Source organism: Antechinus flavipes, chromosome 3 (assembly GCF_016432865.1).
Source record: "Antechinus flavipes isolate AdamAnt ecotype Samford, QLD, Australia chromosome 3, AdamAnt_v2, whole genome shotgun sequence".
Lineage (NCBI taxonomy): Eukaryota > Metazoa > Chordata > Mammalia > Dasyuromorphia > Dasyuridae > Antechinus > Antechinus flavipes.
In genome coordinates this window covers 236,593,085-236,612,979 of record NC_067400.1, presented here as the reverse complement: position 1 = coordinate 236,612,979, position 19,895 = coordinate 236,593,085, and the positions used below count along the sequence as shown (strand labels likewise).

The 19,895-nt window shown below is 31.9% G+C and overlaps 1 protein-coding gene across 2 annotated transcripts in view; it reads left to right on the top strand.

The window, feature by feature from the left end:
• REV1 (REV1 DNA directed polymerase) overlaps positions 1-19,895 on the top strand; it is a 105,578-nt gene that overhangs the window by 44,360 nt on the left and 41,323 nt on the right. For both annotated transcript variants that reach the window (XM_051984716.1, XM_051984715.1), the window contains exons 2-7: positions 3,265-3,328; positions 5,251-5,377; positions 10,883-11,051; positions 14,578-14,730; positions 16,497-17,209; positions 19,205-19,312. In XM_051984716.1, the coding sequence (XP_051840676.1) occupies positions 3,275-3,328; positions 5,251-5,377; positions 10,883-11,051; positions 14,578-14,730; positions 16,497-17,209; positions 19,205-19,312 (1,324 nt within the window). In that variant the 5' untranslated portion in view covers positions 3,265-3,274. The remainder of the gene's footprint in view (positions 1-3,264; positions 3,329-5,250; positions 5,378-10,882; positions 11,052-14,577; positions 14,731-16,496; positions 17,210-19,204; positions 19,313-19,895) is intronic.

The window sequence follows — 19,895 nt, the reverse complement described above, 5'->3', positions numbered from 1 at the left end:
ATTCTTTATGAGATTATGTCATCAAACATCTTTCTTCATAAGATTTTTATAAATGGGTGTACATTGGTATCCATTTCTTGATTTTACAAGTGAGTCTAATGCTTAGTGAGATGTTTTGTGGACATTTTTGTTTGTTTTTTTGGGACAATTTGTCTTAGTTAAAAACTTCAAGGGGTGATTCTAGCAATATCAATGTTTTTTCTCTTTATCTTCCATTTTCAATTTTTAGTTCTAGGTTAAATTGTTTCAATTGTATACCACATCTTTTTTTCTTGAACATTTTGTGTGTACATTTCTTTGTACATTTTAACACTTAGGAGTTGATGGTTAGGGGTTATGATTTCCTGACTCGGGCATCAATAACAAGTCTTTCCTATCTTAAATACAAACTACTTCATTCTTTATTTCCTAGAGAAATTGTTCTTGATAGTAGAGATACAAGGCATCTGAGTAATCTGTAAGACCATGGCCATTCTCCTTTATGAACTATACTTTCTCATTTTCCCCCTTTCTCACTTTTGTTTTGAAGTTTTCAAGTAGTAGAATTTGTATTGGTTGAATTTGGTGGGTCTTAAGAGAATTTCTCTAATTGTGGCATAAAAGCTACAGTTATATTTAAGGTTCTAATTTTTTGGTCAGTAGCGCAACATGCAATGTCTAAATATCCTATGAAATAATGGTTCTTATTGCTTTTGATTGTATAACATTTGGGGCTTTTTCTTACCAAGGGGTTCTGTTAAACTATAGTTGCAGCATACAATTCAGTTCCTCCAGCAAATATCCAAACTTGTAAATAAGTATCTTATATTTAGAGTTCCACTGATCATATTAAGATGCAGCTAGGTGGCATCGTGATTAGAGTGGCAGGCCTAGAGTCAAGAAAACTCATTTTCTTGAGTTCCTATTTGGCCTCAGACACTTACTAGCTCTGTGACCTTAGGCAAGTCACTTAATCCTGTTTGCCCCAGTTTCTTCCTGTGTCAGATGATCTGGAGAAGGAAATGGCAAACCACTCTAGAATCCCTTTCAAATGATATCACTAAAGAATTGGACAAAAGTCATCTTAAAGTTTATTGGTGGTTTAAAAATTTAATATTTCTTAAAAACCCTTTATTATCATTACCATAGAAGTAGAAAAGGGCCTTAAATACTAAAAAACCATTTATAGTTTTCATTTCTTGGGTTGATTACCTTAACCAAAGAAATTTATCACTAGGCTAGACTGCTAGTAATGTGCCTCTTTGCAATTAACTTTTATAGATCAGTCCTTGGAATATAGACTTACTAATTTGTCATAGATTTATTCTTTCCATTATACCTGAAGTCTTTCCAGCGTTGTTGAATTTGCAGAGTCCCACTGACAGCCTTCCATAACTATCCCTAGGGTTATTTTCATACCATGATGAGAGAAGCATTAGAGTAGGGCTTTTTGGGAAAATGACAAATTGAGAATATTCTACTGATATACTTGCCAGTATCAAGATAAAGAGGGAAAGTATGTACACTTCTTCCTCCCCCCTCCCCATATCTCCATGAATTTATGAGAAGATGAACTTATAGGAAGATTGGACAAGAGTAGCACAGAATGACCCAATCATGTCATTGGGTTGTACTCTGTATTGTTCAAAGGAATTCTGAAACTGAAAAATATTTTGTCATCCCAGTGAAGCAGGAGGTTGTTGCTTGTAACTAACTTTGAGGGTTTTGGAAATGGTTTGAACAGTTGTTGTAGATAGTATATTTGCTATTTCCTTTGTGATACTGCTCTCTCCTGGTTCTCCTTTTTGTCTTATAATTTCTTAGGTTCTTTTGTTGATTTATCTTCGATGGCCTTCCATATGTAAAGCCATATGACCAAATACCAGTGATTAACAAGGAAATCCAAGGGCTATTGAAACGGTGGCACCCTAGAACAATGGCCTTAATGACCTTAATGGTCTTCCTTAAGCAAATAATTCTTGAGGAAAAGGGTCTTTGTCATACCTACCACTTTTATATTTCATATTTTAGTCTTTTCCTTCAGACTTGCTACCCTTAGTTTCTTAGAAATTAACTTGTTAAACTTTTGTTTTTTATTGTCTGATTAAGACTATATTTGTCAGAATAGCTCTATAGGCTCCAGGTTTTGTGAGTCAACAGTAATTGTGTTGCCAAGGAGTTTGTCTTATCTTGGAGACAGTCAGGAGATGTTAAAATTTCTTGAATCATAAATGAGGATAAAAGTACGTAGAAGATAGATTGGAGAAGGGAGATTGGTAGGAGTGAGACCTGCTAGCATATTATTAAATCCAGATGAGAAATGATAAGGGCCTGAAGTAGAGTGGTAGCCTATGAGTGAAGGAACAGATGAAAGATTTTGTGGAAATAAAATATTCAAAACTTGACAATTGACATGAATGGGGATATGGATGAGTAAAGAAAGAATTGAGCATGACTCGTAGTAGAGCTGAGTGATGTAGCAGAGTGTGAGGGCTGATGTCCTCAAGAAATAAGGGAATTTGGATAAGGGAGGAATTGAGGTGACATTGTCCAGTATTCGGACTAGAGAGTAATTAATTCTGGATTATAAAGATTTTTGGAGTCATTTACCTAGAAGTGATTATTGCTCTTAGGAAGTATAAAGAAGAGGGCCAATGGCAGAGTCTTGAGGGAATACTCTAGGTCTTAAGTGACAAGAGTCAGAATCAAAATATTTGAAAGGAACTAGGGTCAGAAAAAATGTGTTCATAGTTTTATTGTATTCCAGTTTAATATTTTTCCTTCTATTTAATATATCATTAAGTCACAGTTTCTTGTAAATTGCTCCATAGTTTAACACTGCAGAGAAAAAACATAGGAAGAGTAGTGGATTTAGATTTAAAAGATCTGATAACTGTTTAATTGTGGGCATGTTACAGACTTTTAATTTCTAAGCCTTAGTATTCTCATTTGTAAAATGAGAATCAGTTTACGCTGTCAAATTCCCATAATTGTTATGAAGAGATCGAATTTTTAAGGTGTAAGGTGGCATATAATTTATAGTTCCCCAATAACTTTTAGTAAATATAGGATAGCAAACTTTTATGTTACTTGAAGTGGGATTTCTATGGTATTTTAAGTTGGGGGTGGGGGATGGGGAGAGAGAGAAGATTAGAAGGAATTCTTTTGAAACAAACTTCCCTGAATCAAAATTAGTTAAGACTACCTATTTGTGAGCAATAATGAAATATCAGTAAAAATGATGTAAAATATTACCAAATTAATATTAATTCTTTTCTTATGCAGAATCTCCAGTATGAGGCGAGGTGGATGGAGGAAACGAACTGAAAATGATGGCTGGAGGAAATGGGTGTGTTTAAGTACAATTTATTTTGTAACTTTTTCAACAATTTCAGCAATTATTCTGCGTTTCTAAGAATTTTGTTCTTAACAGGATAATTCTTTGAGAGATCTAAAGTTAAAGACTTGGTTACCTTTTGAAATGCTGTAATGCTTTTTCAGAAAAGAGTTGGGAAATAATGAAGTGATATAATTCTTATAAAGCTGTTCTGAATATAGAACATATGAACAAGCTTTTCCCCAGTAACTAAGTTCATCACAAATCGTACACTGTATTCTTGTAAAGTGTCTTGTAAACCTTTGCAACACTACATTAACATTGACTCTTATTATTAAGTTGTTTTAAAAATCAATGATAGTATCTCAATGACTGCATCTGCCAATTATATAATATATTGCTGATGTTTTGGACCAGGTGACTTGAACACTTCAATGTTTTGTTTTAGTTATCAACTCTCTATTTAATCACTCCTTTTTATTCTAAAATTAAGTCTTCTTTTTTTCCTATTGAGAATTGTCTTATTGATCTTTGTATTTTCAAAATGTCATTCTTGAAAGTTTTCTTTCAACTCTGTGCTGACTTCCCCACTTTCCCTATAGAATTTTAGTCAGTGAGAATCTGCCTATCCTTTTTTTCTGAACCCTTTGAAATCTACTCATCCAAAATTTAGGGTGTGTGTTATATTATTTCTAGTTTTTCCTGAGAAAATTTTCCATGAGCTTTACCTTTTTTCACATATTCTAAGATGAAGTGGTCACTTCTATCAAGGTTTCCTGTCATTTCCACAAAAGGAACACATTTTTTGATAATCATTTTGAGAATATCAATTCCTTTTTGGTTCCTGCACCTTTTAAAGATCAAATAATCATTAATGAAAGTCAATTATTTCCTCTATTTTTAGTAGAGCACTCTTAACAAATGTCTCCATGTTTGAATTTAACCATAACTACATATGTCACACGTCTCATCAGCTATTACTACATTCTGTACAGGTGATATGTATTTTGTTAAATGTCTTTCTAGATCTTTATTCCCTTCATTCTTGAATTTCCTTACCATACTACTTTCTTAACATGCCTGCAATTTAATTTCTTATCTTTACCTTCAGAATGTTTGACTTTTTTTTTTCAGGCTTAGCTTAGGTTATAACTTCTTGATGAGGATTTTTTTTTTTATCCTTCCATTAAGTGTTCTTTTCCTTAGGTATCTTGTATTATTATTTGTGAAGAAAAATGTACATTTTTACCCCTTAGAATATAGATTCCTTGAAGTTGGATTCAGGCACTGCTTTTCTTTTGTCTCTGTATTTCCAATATTTTTTAATAGTGTCTGTAATAATCAAAATTCAACAGTATTTTTGTGAAGTAGAAGGAAAGACCTTTAAATTTACAAATAGTTTAAAGTCTGGTACTAAATCAAATGCTGTTTTTTTTTTTTAAATTAATGTGTATGCACACATATGTACATATATGTGTAGACATACATAGGCTATCTGTGAAATATATTTATAACATATACATATTTTTGCAAACTGAGATGGACTTTTTATACTTCTTTTATTCCTTCCCCAAATAAGAATTTTTTTTCCAAAGTAGTCTCTCAAAAATAATTGATATATTTTATGAAATTTGTAAATGTATTGAAAAGTAAGATAAAATAATTTTTGAAAAACAGATCTTTTAAGTTTATCAGAAAAGTTTGTTTTGTCAAGCATTACAGTAGCATATCTGTTTTTAAAGAAAAGTTACATTGATACCATTTATTTTTATATATGGTTTGTGTTCCTTTTTTTGAAACTGGATTGTTTTTAATATGCTTGGGTCACAAAGAAAAAAAATTTCCTTTTTTACATTTTTTTTTTAAAGAGAAAACAAGAAAATAAAATCCAGCAAATTTGTAACTAATTATTGAAATCTTCTTTCCAATTCTAGGGTGGGTACATGGCTGCAAAGGTCCAGAAACTGGAAGAGCAGTTCCGATCAGATACTGCTTTGCAGAAGGATGGAACACCTTCTACGATTTTTAGTGGAGTTGCCATCTATGTCAATGGCTACACAGGTTGTGTATTTTTTTAATAGCTAATCTATATTAGTGTAGCTGGGGTACATTGAGTAAAAATGGAAGGTTTTGAAGTTCATCTTTAACTATTTTTAATTTAGTGAAAAATGTACAATTTTAGATTTTTGGGGGTGTTCATTAATTTAAGACCAAATTCTGCATATTCTCTGGTTTTACTTGAAAATTTGAAATAAGATATGCTGCTTGAGAATTTTTTATTTTGCCTGTTTGGCAAAAGTTGATTAAAATTAAGTTTTGTAATGAAGCAAATATGACTCATTATTTACTGATTTTAATTTAATCCAGGAATGTTATTTTCAAATTATGTTGTTCATTCTGATACTTTCATTTTAATAAGTGAAAGATCATCTATTTTATTTGAAATTAATTTCTCATTTTTTTATTTGCAAAAAAGAATTGTATCTATTTCCAATTCTACATTTTTGATTCTTTCATACTAGTTTTTGTGTATGTGTGGGACTTTTGGTCCATTTCCTCATTTTGTAGAATAGAGACATTCTTACCATTTTTTAGCTTTCTAGTGTTATGTAAAACAAGGAATATTCTAGATTAGGGCATCTGAATTTTTTTCCACTTGTGACTTCTTTTACCCATGAAATTTTAAATGACCTTGGGCATATATATTTTTTTAAATAGCTTTTTATTTACAAGTTATATGCATGGGTAATTTTACAGCCTTGACAATTGTCAAACCTTTGTTCCAATTTTTCCCCTCCTTCCCCCCACCCCCTCCCTTAGATGGCAGGATGACCAATATATGTTAAATATATTAAAGTATAAATTAAATACAAAATAAGTATACATGACCAAACCATTATTTTGCTGTACAGAAAGAATCGGACTCTTAAATATTGTACAATTAGCCTGTGAAGGAAATCAAAAATGCAGGCAGGGAAAAATACAGGGATTGGGAATTCAGTGTAATGGTTCTTAGCCATCTCCCAGAGTTCTTTCACTGGGTGTAGCTGGTTCAGTTCATTATTGCTCCATTGGAACTGATTTGGTTCATCTCATTGCTGAAGATGGCTAGGTCCATAAGAATTGATCATCATATAGTATTGTTGTTGAAGTATATAATGATCTCCTGGCCCTTGGGCATATAGTTTTATAAAATAGGTATACAAATCAAACATTTGTTGATAATAAATCATAATTTTCCAATCCTTGCATTCAATTATGTGACCCCATATGGGACTATGAACTACAATTTAAGAAACTTTGCTTTATAGAACAAAGGAGTTGAATTAGTTGATATAGAAAGAAGTCTTGGTGATTAGCTTTTGTGTAATGAATTAGCAAATGAAAATTAAATGCTTTGAACCTAGTTAAAGGGAGATCAGATTTTGATTATATAAAATTAAGAAGTTTTTGCACAGACAAAACCACCACATCTAAAATTATAAGGAAATAAGAAAACAAGGAGGGAATTTTTGCAACATATCTCTAATAAAGACCTCCTTTCTTGGCTATGTAGAGAACTAAGTCAAATTTATCAAAATACAGTCATTCCCCAATTCATAAGTGATCAAAGCATATGAACAGACAGCTTTCAGACAAAGAAATCAAAGCTACCTATAGTCATTTGAAAAAATGCTCTAAGTCATTATTGGTCAGAGAAATGCAAATTAAAACAACTCTGAGGTACCACTTATACCTAGCAGAGTGGCAAATATAATTTTAAAAAAAGGAAAATGTTGGTTGTTGGAAGGGATGTGGGAAAACTGGGATATAATGCCCTATTAGTGGATCCAAGCATTCTGGAGAGCAGTTTGGAAAACTCCATACCATCTGATCCAGTAGTACCTTCTAGGTAGGTCTATTTCCCAAAAACATCCAAAAAAAAGGGGGGGGGGGGGGAACAGCCCATATGTATAAAATATTTGTAGCAGCTCTTTTTTGTGATAGTTAAGAGTTGAAAATCAGTGATATCCATTAATTGGGAATTATTAAACGAGCTGTGTATATGGTTGTAATGGAATATTATTTTGCTATAATGGCATGACAAGTTCAGAAAAATCTAGAAAGATTTAAATGAACTTGATACAGAATGAAGTGAGCAGAACTGAGAGAACATTGTACACAATAACAGCAATATTGTTTGATGAAGAACTAAATGACTTGGCTATTCTCAGCAATACAATGATACAAAACAATCTTGTATGACTAATGATGAAGCATATTATATCCCTTCAGAGAAAAGAACTGCTAATGATTGAATAAAGCATACTGTTTCTCACTTATTTAATTTTTTTCTCTTATTCGTATAAAAATGTTCTACATAATTACATATGTATAGTGTATATCTAATTGCTTACTATCTCAGGGAAGGGAAAGTAAAGAGAAGAAGAGAGGAAAGAATTTGGAACTCAAAACTTTAAATAAAAATGTTTTTAAAAGTTGAAGGGAAAAAAGGTCAGAACCATTTAGGTACATTCAGTCCTTAATCATTTAATGGAAGATAGGGCATATGGAGATGGAGTTTTCTTACCTAGTTCAACATGGAAGTACCGATGCTACTCACGGACCAGATCCTCCTGTGACGTGGCACTGAAAGTTTGGCCTACTCTACTTCTAATCTGGCCAATTTATCCCTTCTTGTACAGCCTGGTACTTTCTTTCCCACACCCATTTCAGGGATTTTACCATGTTAGTGCTGAATTTGAAATACCCATTCAGGTTTTTATCTTTATACTGTCACATCAGCATCTTTTGAGTGCTTTATTTATTCATTCATATCTTTTTATTAAGCATTGAACTTAGTTCATTTGTTGAGTCATATATGGGAGCCCTCCTTTGGAAACAAACACAGAAGCAGTTTGGGAGCTGTTCTCTTGATTAAGTTAAAGTCATACTAGACGGGTCTGATTGTAATAGTTCTCATTGTTGCTTATTACATATAGTGCTCCAGCAAGCTCTGCTTAGGGAGGGATTATTCTGTGCTAATGGCAACACATGCATCTTTCTGCCTCTGCATTATTCAGAGAGGGATTTACGTATTATTTGCAAGCATTTGTACCTGCACAGGAGACTGTTAACAGAATCTGTTATGTTGGTGGATCTTGCTAGGAAAAGGTTTTAATAATTATTATAATGTATTCTAATCCAGTTTCCTTTCTTCTGTTGACTCTCCTCTGTGACCTTTTTTCAGACAACAAAATAGTTCTAAAGGCCATTATGGTGTGTCTTTTCTTTCCTTGAAGAAAAGGCAGAAGTCCTGTTGAAGAGAGGTACTATTCTCTCTTTATTCCTAGAAGAAGGTCTTTGAAGTCTCCATTCTTAGGCTAAAAGCATATTAATGAATTGTTTTGTATTCCTAGCCACTTCAAGTCACTCTCAGATTTCTTAGTACTTGAGTTTCTGTTCTTTTGTTATATTGTAAGGTCTTGGACTTAGACTTGGACTTGGGAGACAGTAGTCTCCCATTGAACTGGTAAAAGAAGAGGACAGAATCTATATGATTAGTAAGGAGTTGTTATCTAAAATTCGCAAGTAGACAGTAAGAAAATGCCTCACTGTTCTCCATTAGGTTTGATTATCTTGTCTAGCTGATCTCTGACTTACCAGTTCTAAAGGTCTAAGTCAACTTACAATGAGACCTTTGTTTCTCTGCCCTTTTGATGCTCTTTTTCCTTTTGAGGATACCACCATCTTTTAGTCACTGCAAATTTCATATCTTAGTCATTTGAAATTCTTAACTCTTTTGCTTCCTACCTCTCATAAGTCAGTTATAAGTTATAGATTTTATTTTTTTAATTCATCAAAGAGCCCTCCACTACTCAAATCTATCTCAATGAGAGATAACCTATTTAGTATAAGTAAGAACTTAGTTTAGGGTGATTCTGGTGTGAGCAAAGGCATCGAATGACAAAAGGTCTTCTTGCTCTTGTCTGGATTGTTGCACTTGATCATCATACCAAACTGGCCTGCATATTGTTACCTTTATACAACATTTCATCTCTCATCTCCATGTCTTTGCTTAGGTTGCCTCTTTCTCTTGGAATACTTTCCCTTCTAAACTTTAATCCCTAGATTATAATCCTTCCTTATGCTTAGCTTCTATATAAGGCTTTTCTGATTATTCTCTTCCTCCATCATTACTCCCTTGCCTCCAGTTGCTTTGTTCATATTACATATGTATATTCTACTTACTTTTATGTATGTGTTGTATCCTTTAATAAAATATAAGCATGAGGGCAGGATGAAAGTAAACTCACTGTCATTAAATTATCAGATCACATGAAATAATAGTTTTCCAAAGACTTGTTTGGTTTTTGAAAGAGGGTTAACTTGTTTTTAAAAGAATGGAGAGAAGTAGGTTTTTGCCAGGTTTTGAAGGCTTTGTGTATAAGGCCAAGGGATTTTTTTACTTGATTCATTGGACAGTTTGGAACAGAAATTTTGAGTAGAAGAAATGATATAATCTCATATATATTCATATATTGTATGTATGTATAGTGCTTAAAAGCTTACAAAGTAATTTCTCTAAAATAAACTTGAGAGACAAGTAATTTAAAATGTTGATTTTACAAATGAGGAAACTCAGTCTGAAAAGTTGCATAATTAGCTCACAGTGCTGTAGCTAATAATCATTGGAGCCCAGATTTAAACTCTGTCTCCTAGTCTAACAAAGCCTTTCAGTTCCTATCATTGCCTCAAACGATAAAATAAAAATACTGTCTTAGGAATTTTATAAAGGCAACAATAAGGATGATGGAAGTACCAAATGAATTTCTTTTTATTTGTATAGTTTAATAAGAAAAATATGTATAATCAAAAATTAGATCATAGAATGTATAAAACACAACTAGAAGATCATGTCATAGTAATTGGCTCTAGTTTTAGCTCTTTTATTAAAATTAACCCTGTAATTGACTTTGGGTTAAGTCACTTTGCCTCAGTTGAACCTCATATTTCTCATTGTCAAGTGAGAGTTAGATTAAGATGATCTCTGAAGATCTTTTCATCTGTGAATTATCAGGTTCATAATAATTATTGTGAGTTTAAAGGCTAAACTTTAGTTTGTGAGTTTGATTTTATTTACTTTTATAGAACTACTACTGAATTTTGAGCAACTTCTGCTATTAGGATTTCTCATTATCTTGAAGCCTTGACCTATTGAATTGGTTAGACATTCTTCACAGGAAAGTTTGTTAGGATCCTAATTTTTTCAATCATAATTTATATCAGTATATTTGGTTTATTCAGTTTGAACTTGCTACACTAAGAATAAATTTCAAGAAAAGTTGTTTATATCATTAGTAATAGATCTTTGCTATGGTAAGCACCACATGGTAGAAATTACTTTGTTTTGTTTGGACTGAGCCTGTGCATTCTGCTTTATCCTTCAATTTTGTGTTAGCCTTTTTTAGGATAGCCTGAATGAAAGCTTTTCTTGAAACTCATTACATAGCTGTCTATTTCTCTATTTGTGTGTGTGTGTGTGTGTGTGTATGTATGTGTAATTTTTTTATCTTAATTTTACAGATCCTTCTGCCGAAGAATTGAGGAAGTTAATGATATTACATGGAGGCCAGTACCATGTATATTATTCCAGATCCAAAACAACACATATTATTGCCACAAATCTTACTAATGCCAAAATAAGAGAATTAAAAGGTGAAAAAGTTATTAGACCTGAATGGATTGTGGAAAGGTAAGCCAAACTCCTCTTATGCAATTTGAGTCTTTCACTATGTAGTTTGGAAAACAACTTATCACTTCCAATAATGTGGGTGGTTACTTAGTTACAGATTTAGAAACTGATAATTGAATAGTTTGTTAAACTAGAGTTTAATTATGGGACCATGGTTATCTTGCATGTTTTAATAAGAAAACCAGTATACAGGATTTTTTTTTTTTAAGTACAGATTACTTAAAAGTTGAAGTATGAAAGCTGTTTCTATATTTTTATAAATGTAGATTGGATATTCTTTCATAATAAATAGATAATATATCCTTTATAGGACAATTAATTTTTAGCATGCTATGGCTAACAGGAAAGTATCTTTTCCTGTCTACTTTTGCTTTTTGATATTTTACAAATATACTTGGCATATTGATGGTGATGTTTTATTGTTTGTCTTTTATTTATGATCTCTCCTGAAAGTTGGAATTTTGAGCTCTTTCAGCCCTTTGTGGTTTCAGGTATCTTTGATTTTATGGTATTTTAATGTAACCAATATAAAACATCAACTGTAATTTGTTATGTGATGGAGTTTTCCTGTCTTCTTATCCTAGATGTTTTTTATTGCATTGGGGTGTATATCTCCAAAAATAAAGACAGACATGTCTTATGTCATTGACATTCTAACTTGCCAACTATTACACTTTGGTCCTTTTTAGTTTGTTTCCCAACAACAATTCTAAAGCTATTCACGACCTTCAGGAGGTAGAAATCAAACAGATATCTAATCCTGGCTTCTTAAAAAAGAAATTATGAACTGTTTAAATCTACATAAGAAAGGGGGAGATGGCTCCACACATTCACAACATATATTTCTCCCTTCTTAACTTCTTTGTGCTTTGATAGTTGGTTTCAGAATTCATTTGACAATAGAATTATGGGGAGATGGAAGTAAGGATATTGTGCCATAAAAATTAATTGAGGTTTGCTATGGAATAAGATAGGTGAATAGTTCAGATCTTTTAGTATTAAATTAGGTTCTTTTGTTACAGTTTGTGAAAGGATTCTTTTTATGCTATTATTTTTTTCTAAAGAAAACATTATTACTGTAGGTTAGTTCTTTAACAATAGGAAATAGGCTTTGGAATGGTAATTATTGCCATAATGGGATTTTTACTTGTGTCTTGCTTTTGTAAAGTTTTCCTAAATTTGGTTGTATTTGTTTGAGTAAAGTTTCATCAATAGTTGATAGATAAGTAATGGAAATAATAATAACAATAAAGTAGAATTATATAGCACTTTAAAGTTTGCCAAGCAAATATCATTTCATTTGATCCTCACAACAATTTTTTTTTTTTTTTTGCGGGGGGAAGGGGAGTAGATGTTATTATTCCTGTTTTACAGATGAAGGAAACAGTTAAAAGATATAAAGTAAAAGTTAAGTGACTTGCCCTGGGACATACAGTTAATAAGCATTTGGGACCAATTTTGAGTCCAGGACTTAATATTTCCATGCCTAGCATTCTATCCACTGTTTACTTATTTACTTGGAATTGGCATAAATACAGATTTGTTTTGGTAGAATTTGGTAGAATAAAACCCGAATTAAGTCTTGTCAGGATAGATGACAATAAGAGTTTAAATGTTTCTGAATAATAGTGTTTATATAATTTTTATATAAATCAAAAGATATCTTGATTCTAGGAAAACTTGTGTTCTGGTAAATTATTTTTGTAAAGAATCTCTTTGTAATTAGTTCCCTTATCTTTTCTATAAATTTTCATTTTAATGTACTGAATTGTCTTAAAGTAACCTTTCTAAAGTCCTTCTGAAGAGGATAAAAAAGTAATCCCTAAACAAAAATGTTTTTTGAAAACATGATTTATAAAGATGATTTCTCAGATGCTTTTGTCCAGAGATAAAATATTAAAATTGTCATCAGGAATGGTGGTCAGTATGAGTGGTACTTTACTATTCTGACTTCAAGTTAATAATTTCTTTTAACTGTTATAATTTTAGACTTTGGGCGAGGAGGGGGAACTTGTCATCTCTGAAGCCATTTATCTTGTGTTACAACAGGGAATTTAAATTGCTTGTCTCATTTCATGAAGACTTATAAAAATCGGATTGAGAACTCATATGTATGAAATATGATATTTATCATTGTATGCTAGGGAAACTGTCAGATACTTGTCTTCTATCATTGAAAATATCCTTAGCAATTTATTTATTCCAGGGGTAAAATAATTAAGTCAAAGAAAGATAAACATGGCTTAAAGAAATACTTTGTTTCATTTCATTTTAGCCCAATTCTGCCATTTTAAGATGTTTCAGAATGCCTCTTGTATCCCTTGAATCTTGTTCACCATGTGTCCCTTGTATACCATAAAAGGGTAGACTGAAACTGCATGAGTTTTCAGGTCTGCTTCATAGTTGTGTGGGAAAAAAAAAAACAGATGATGTTTGAAGGAGCACCACAGGAAACAAACGAATAACTAGATTTTTAGGGTGATAGTAGTATATGAGTAATTAGTTTTGCAACTGACACCCATGTTGTAATTTGGAATTTTAAAATCAATTTTTTCCCTGAGATATCTCTTTAGATTGTTGAAAAGTCATTGAAGTTATATATTTCTTATGGGGCCTATTTTTGATTCTTGATATTGTAAATATTTGGCTATCATCAAATTTGAAATGGATCAAAGGTTTAAAAAACAATAAAACTCTACATTGAAATTTCAGTGTATTACTTTTATTGTCAGACTCTTTAGAGTTGACTAGTATCTCCTCAGAGTAAATTTAATTGCTAAAATGTAGAGAAAAATCATCAGGCAGTTTCTGTGTTAAGGAAGTCTCACAGCATTTTGAGACATTAGTGAGACATTTAATAATGATAATATTTATTGAACATCTTAATGTGGTGGGAGTTTTAAAGAATATACATGTGTGACATATTAGACTTTTCCCTGTGATTTTAAATGTTAAAATAGCATTATCCTATTAGATTGTCAGCTTTTTAAAGAGTGGCAGTTGTCTTTTTAACATGTTTTTAATTTTGAGAATATCTATTACATTGCATTTGCATTTAAGGACATACTTAATAAATACATTTATGGAATGAATAAAACATCTCTCACAAAATGTAAAAATTGAGGATCCATACCTTTTTCTGAGAACATTTCATGATGTAGTATTTGAGGAATGGAAAATGCTTTCTTTCATATTGTCTTTATCCTTCTTTTCAAACATAGTATTGAAGCTATAAAGATTGAAATCCTTTAAACCACTGGCATAATTTTTACTCAAATTTTTTTTTTCTAGTCCACTTTGTAACTTCTCTTTTCAGATCATCCTACTTTTTTAAAAGTAAAGTAAATTGTATTTTTGTATGGGTAGCACATTATGATATGTGTTATGGTAACACTGTACAGTCTGAGACACAGAAAATAAAGAACTGTGTCATAACAAAAGCAAGTGATAAAATGCCTCTCAGATTTTATAAAATATATTAATTTGCCAAATATTAGACTTAACTTTTGCTTCTTTTTTATTTCAGTATTAAAGCTGGCCGTCTCTTGTCATACATTCCATATCAACTCTATACCAAGCAGTCCAGTGTTCAGAAAAGTCTCAACTTTAATCCCATATGCAAGCCTGAGGATCCCATGCCAGGTCCAAGCAATATAGCGATAGAGCTCAACAACAGGGTGTAAGTGTTTCTAGACTACCAGCACTGCACAAATCTGGGGTCTGCCAGTAGTAGTGTATGGTTTTGGTTCCTAATGTGTACTATAGATATGGTGCTAACTGTCCAAAAGTAATCAAATGAAAACATAGAATCTGGATATTTTTATGAGTTAGCAGTTTTAAAGAATTATGTTGAAAGATTCATATTAAATATGGGATAGCCAGATTTTTAAAAATTTACAGTATGTTTTCATAGAAAACAAAACAAGATAATAATGAAGATTTTCTTAAATCACTTTTGAAAAAAGTTATGAATTTAGACCAATCACTGGACCCTTTTGGTTCTGTACTTAATTGATCAATTAAATGGAAATACATAAACAATCACTTCCTTTACATTTGTGTGTGTAAGAGGGAGAGAGAGAGAAAGAGTGTGTGTGTACACAAATGAGAGCATGTTTCTGTTGTCTACAAATGCATATTACAGATGTTGAGAAATTAATATTAAATATACTATATAGTATGTCTTACTATGTTCCAAGGTCCATAATTATGTTTTGGTAAGTAAACTTTAAGTAATTTACCAGGATTATAGATTTAGAGTTGTAGATCTCATCTAATCTAACCTCCTTATTTGATATGCAGGTGAGTAAATTGAAGTTTTGAGAAGGGAAATGAGCCCATCAAGGCCACACAAATGGTCAACAGTGTTGGTATTGGGCCTAGGGCCTCTCTTACCAGAGCCCACTCTCTTCCTTCAGATTGCTTTTTTTAGGAAATGAAAGAAATAAGAGATAATACAGAGTAGAGTGTAGCCATGAGAAGACAGAGTGTTAATGAAATTAAATGAGTGATCAGTGGAGAGTTCAGGAAAAACCTCACAGAAAAAAAATGACATATGGTCTGAATATTGAAAAAATAAGTATAAATCAGCCTTAAGACAATGGGAAGAAAGAATGGAGAGCATTTCAGGTTTAGGAATTGTCTCCAAAATAGTTATCTTATCTCTCTTTTCCCTTCACACCATCACCACCACCACTACTCATCACCCTTCAGGTTCTTCTTTCCTCTTGATGAACATCCTGATGATGGATCATCTTCTGCATCTTCTCCAATCTTTGTTAACCTGCCTGTTAAATAGATATTTCTAAAACATTGTACATCATAATCTTATCATTCTCTCACTCAAGAAGTTCTATGGCTTCCATCCATATTATCTCGTTCCTTGGCATTTAAAAGCCTTTTTAATCTGATACCAAACCTGTTTTTCCAGACTGACTTCCAATTATTCCCTTCCTCTCATGCATTTTCTAGTTTTTTACTTGCTATTTAGTGTACAGGACATTATAATTCCTTTTGCATGTTTAGAATCAATGCTTTTCTTCCTTATCTCTTGCCCTATAAAAGTCTCCCAGCTTTTTTTCAATTGGATTTCATTAGAATAAATTTCCTTAAAAGCTATGTTAATGATGTAAAATTTCTTTATTTACCTTGCCTACTGCTTATTCCTTGAAAAAATTATTTTCAATTTATCACAAGGAACAAAATAATTCATTTTAAAAAAAAGTTTAATATTTATATTATCCTTTAAAGTTTACAAAGTTTTTCTCAATACAAACTGTTTGAGGTTGGTCATGCTATCATTTTTATCCTCATTTTACAGGTAGGGAAGCTTAGTGATTTGTCCAGGGTCACTTACTACATGATATGCACAAGAAGATGCAGTGGTTTATATCAATGAGAAAAAAGTATGAAATCCTTTTTAGTAATTTTCTATTTCCATTTTAGAAATCAGATAATCAAGAAGTATGAGACAGAAAATGAGATCAAAATCAATGGAATGAACAGTTGGAATGAAGAAGATACAAGTGATGATTTTACGCTTATGGAGCTGGAGCAGATTTTTCCTGGAAAGAAACAAAATGGAATTCAGCATCCTGGAGACAATACTGCAGTTCTCAATGGACATACTCTCAGCTCTAATGGTGCCTTAAAGACTAAGGATTGCTTGGTGCCCTCGGGCAACAGTGTTGCAGACAGGCTTTCTCCAGGCCCTTTGTCTGAGGAGAAGACTGAAAAAGGCAACATTGATTTTAGAGACTGCCCTATGCAGCAGTTGCATCAAAGCAACAGAAACATAGACATTTTGTGGAATCCACACAGGACTATGAGTAATTCATTCTCATCGTCACCTTTGCACAGTCATACTAAAATAAATGGTGCTCACCACTCCACTGTTCAGGGGCCTTCAAGCACAAAAAGCACTTCTTCAGTACCTGCTGTTAGCAAGGCAGCTTCCTCAGTGCTGTCCAAACCTTCAGACTGCAATTTTATTTCAGACTTTTATTCTCATTCAAGACTGCATCACATATCAATGTGGAAGTGTGAATTGACTGAGTTTGTTAACACCTTACAGAGACAAAGTAGTGGTGTCTTTCCAGGAAGGGAAAAATTAAAAAAAATGAAAGCAAGCAGGTCTGCCCTTATAATAACTGATGCAGGTAGATACTTGTTGAAGACCTTTTTTTCTTAAAGGATAACATTTGATAATTTGTTCTCATATGGAAGCTGCAATATCATACCTGATTAAGATGTACAAGATCATCAGGTCATATAATTCATGGTAGAAATAATTAGGAATATGAAAAGCATAATTGTTATCAATTGTTAAAATAGCCTTTTAAAATTTAATGTAAATTAAAACAGAAATATAAGAGTTGCCTGGTAATTTTAACAGTTTGAATTTTGAGAAGTTATTTACACATAAATTTATTGAACAAGTTTTAGGTTCTGGTCTGCATAAAATATGGTACATGTACATATAAGAATGATATTGATCCCATATAAAAACTATATAAATTGTTAGGCATGAAAATTAGAATCTGAATGAATTTAAAGGAACTTAGAAAACTAGTTTGATATATAGCAGCTTTTTTTGTTTTGTTTTGTTTTATTAAAGCTTTTTATTTTTCAAAACATATGCATGGATAATTCTTCAACATTAACCCTTGCAGAAGCTTGTATTCCAATCCCCCCCCATCCTTTATTCCCTCCCCCAAATAGCAAGTAGTCCAGTATATGTTAAACATAGTAGAAATATGTTAAATCCAATATATTATAGCAGCTTTTTAAAAGGTACTTGTATCTATAGAGAACTTTTAAGGATTAACTTTTTTTCAGTTAGAAATATAATAGCTAAATTCTTTATAATTTTCATTTTATTTTTTACTTAGTATTTATATTCCATAGAGAGAAAGTCATGCCCTTAACTATAAATTATAGAAAGGTAACAAGATTCATAAATAAAGGGTTTTGGAAAAATTCATCTTGTCTTCTGTTATAGGACACTATTTGGTTTTAATTAATGGAGCTGCTTTTAATTAATCGCTGTTCTCTGCCTTTTCCTTCCTTATTCTACTTAAACCACATGCTTTTTAATATTTGAAATATTTCAGAATAGAATTATGATAGATCCTCACATTGCCTTGGTCTTTTTTACTCATTTTAAATTTGAAAGATTAAGGGGGATGTTATAATTTAGTTTTGTGATTGAAAAAAAAAATAGAGGAAATTGGCACTTTTTTACTTTGTATGGATAGGTTTTATGGGTTAAAAATTCATCATCCAGTAGCCGTTCTGTTGAAGATGAGCTTCCGTTAAATTTCCTTTGGCTGGCTCTAGATTGTTTCTTATACATGAAGACTTTTTAGCTTGACAGAATCTATTTTGCTTTGTCTTTTTCCTCCTGCAACTCGCACATTGTCAGATAATTCAAGTTTGCCTCCATTCCTTGATGAAGTGTCAGAGCTAATAACATTTATGCTTCATACACTGACATATTTAGTAGATAATTGTTGACTTATTGAACCTTATACAATGACATGTATTATGAAACTTTAAATTTTGAATCTTTTTAAAAAAATCTATTTGTGAATATTAATATGTTAACTTTTGTGAAATTTAAATATTTTCTCTCTAGATAGATACATAATTTTACTCAATTAGCTATAGTAAGATTATACAATATAAATTAAGAAAATACAAATAATATTTAGGGATTGTACTAAAAAGAAACTTTTTTCTCATGTTTTGACATCTAACCTATTGTTTAAACTGAGACAGAATCTGGCATGATTTCATGGGCATAAGGAATTCTTGGATGAGTAAACTCTCCATGAAAGTCGAGTTGGCACTTTTTTTGGATTCTAATGGTCTTTAAAAATTGCCTAGAACACTAAGAGGTTTTGTGCCTTTCTCAGGGTCACAACGCCAGTGTGTGTCAAAGGTCTTGAAGCTAGCCTTTTCTTCCTTCTCTGGGCTATGCCTCTGCTGGATCTTTATTTTTGACAAATAAAAAGGCTTTAATTTTTGAGGCTGGAAAATTTTTCATTGTGAGTCTTGTTTAACAACTCATTGAATTTTTAGACTCTTTTATTTAGTAGATAAGTTTTTTGACACTATAAAATTAGATAAAAAATTTTTTTATTTAATTATAGGCAATATGTCTGTATTGAATCCATCCAGACATCAGAGCTGTATAATGCATGTTGATATGGATTGCTTCTTTGTGTCAGTGGGTATCCGAAATAGACCAGATCTCAAAGGTAAGTATTCTTGGTTGGCTCATTGTTAAAAATACTTGACTAGTGAGATAATTTTTAATTGTATGTTTCCTCTGACTTCTTTTTCCCAATATTTTAGTTTCCAACTTGGTTTCTTTGTGTGCGTGTGTGCGTGTGTGTATGTGTGTGTGTGTGTGGTTTTTTTTCCCTCAAGAAAGGTGTGCAGGGAATAGAAGTTGCTCACATACCGTGGGTACCTTTCCTTTTTGGCAGAAAAGGAAATGATGGAAATTTGGATTTTACTTGTCACATTTCTTAGCTAGAATAAGACCTGTTTCTGGATTTGTTATGTTATCGTGTTATGGATATTTTGTTCATAGGAAGGGAGTGTAGCCTGTATTTAAGAGGTATGCTATGTTGGATTAATACAATAAAACCTGGAAAATGATATTTGGAGTATAAGTAATTAGACTCTCAGATAGTCAGATTTTGTTATAACAGTTATAAATAGTTATAACTAGTCAAACCTTCATAGCTAAGAGGCTTTTGCAACTTTTGTTAAACAGGATTTGACTAACTTTTAATATTTTAAACTTTTAAATATTTCAAAAACATTAATAAGAAT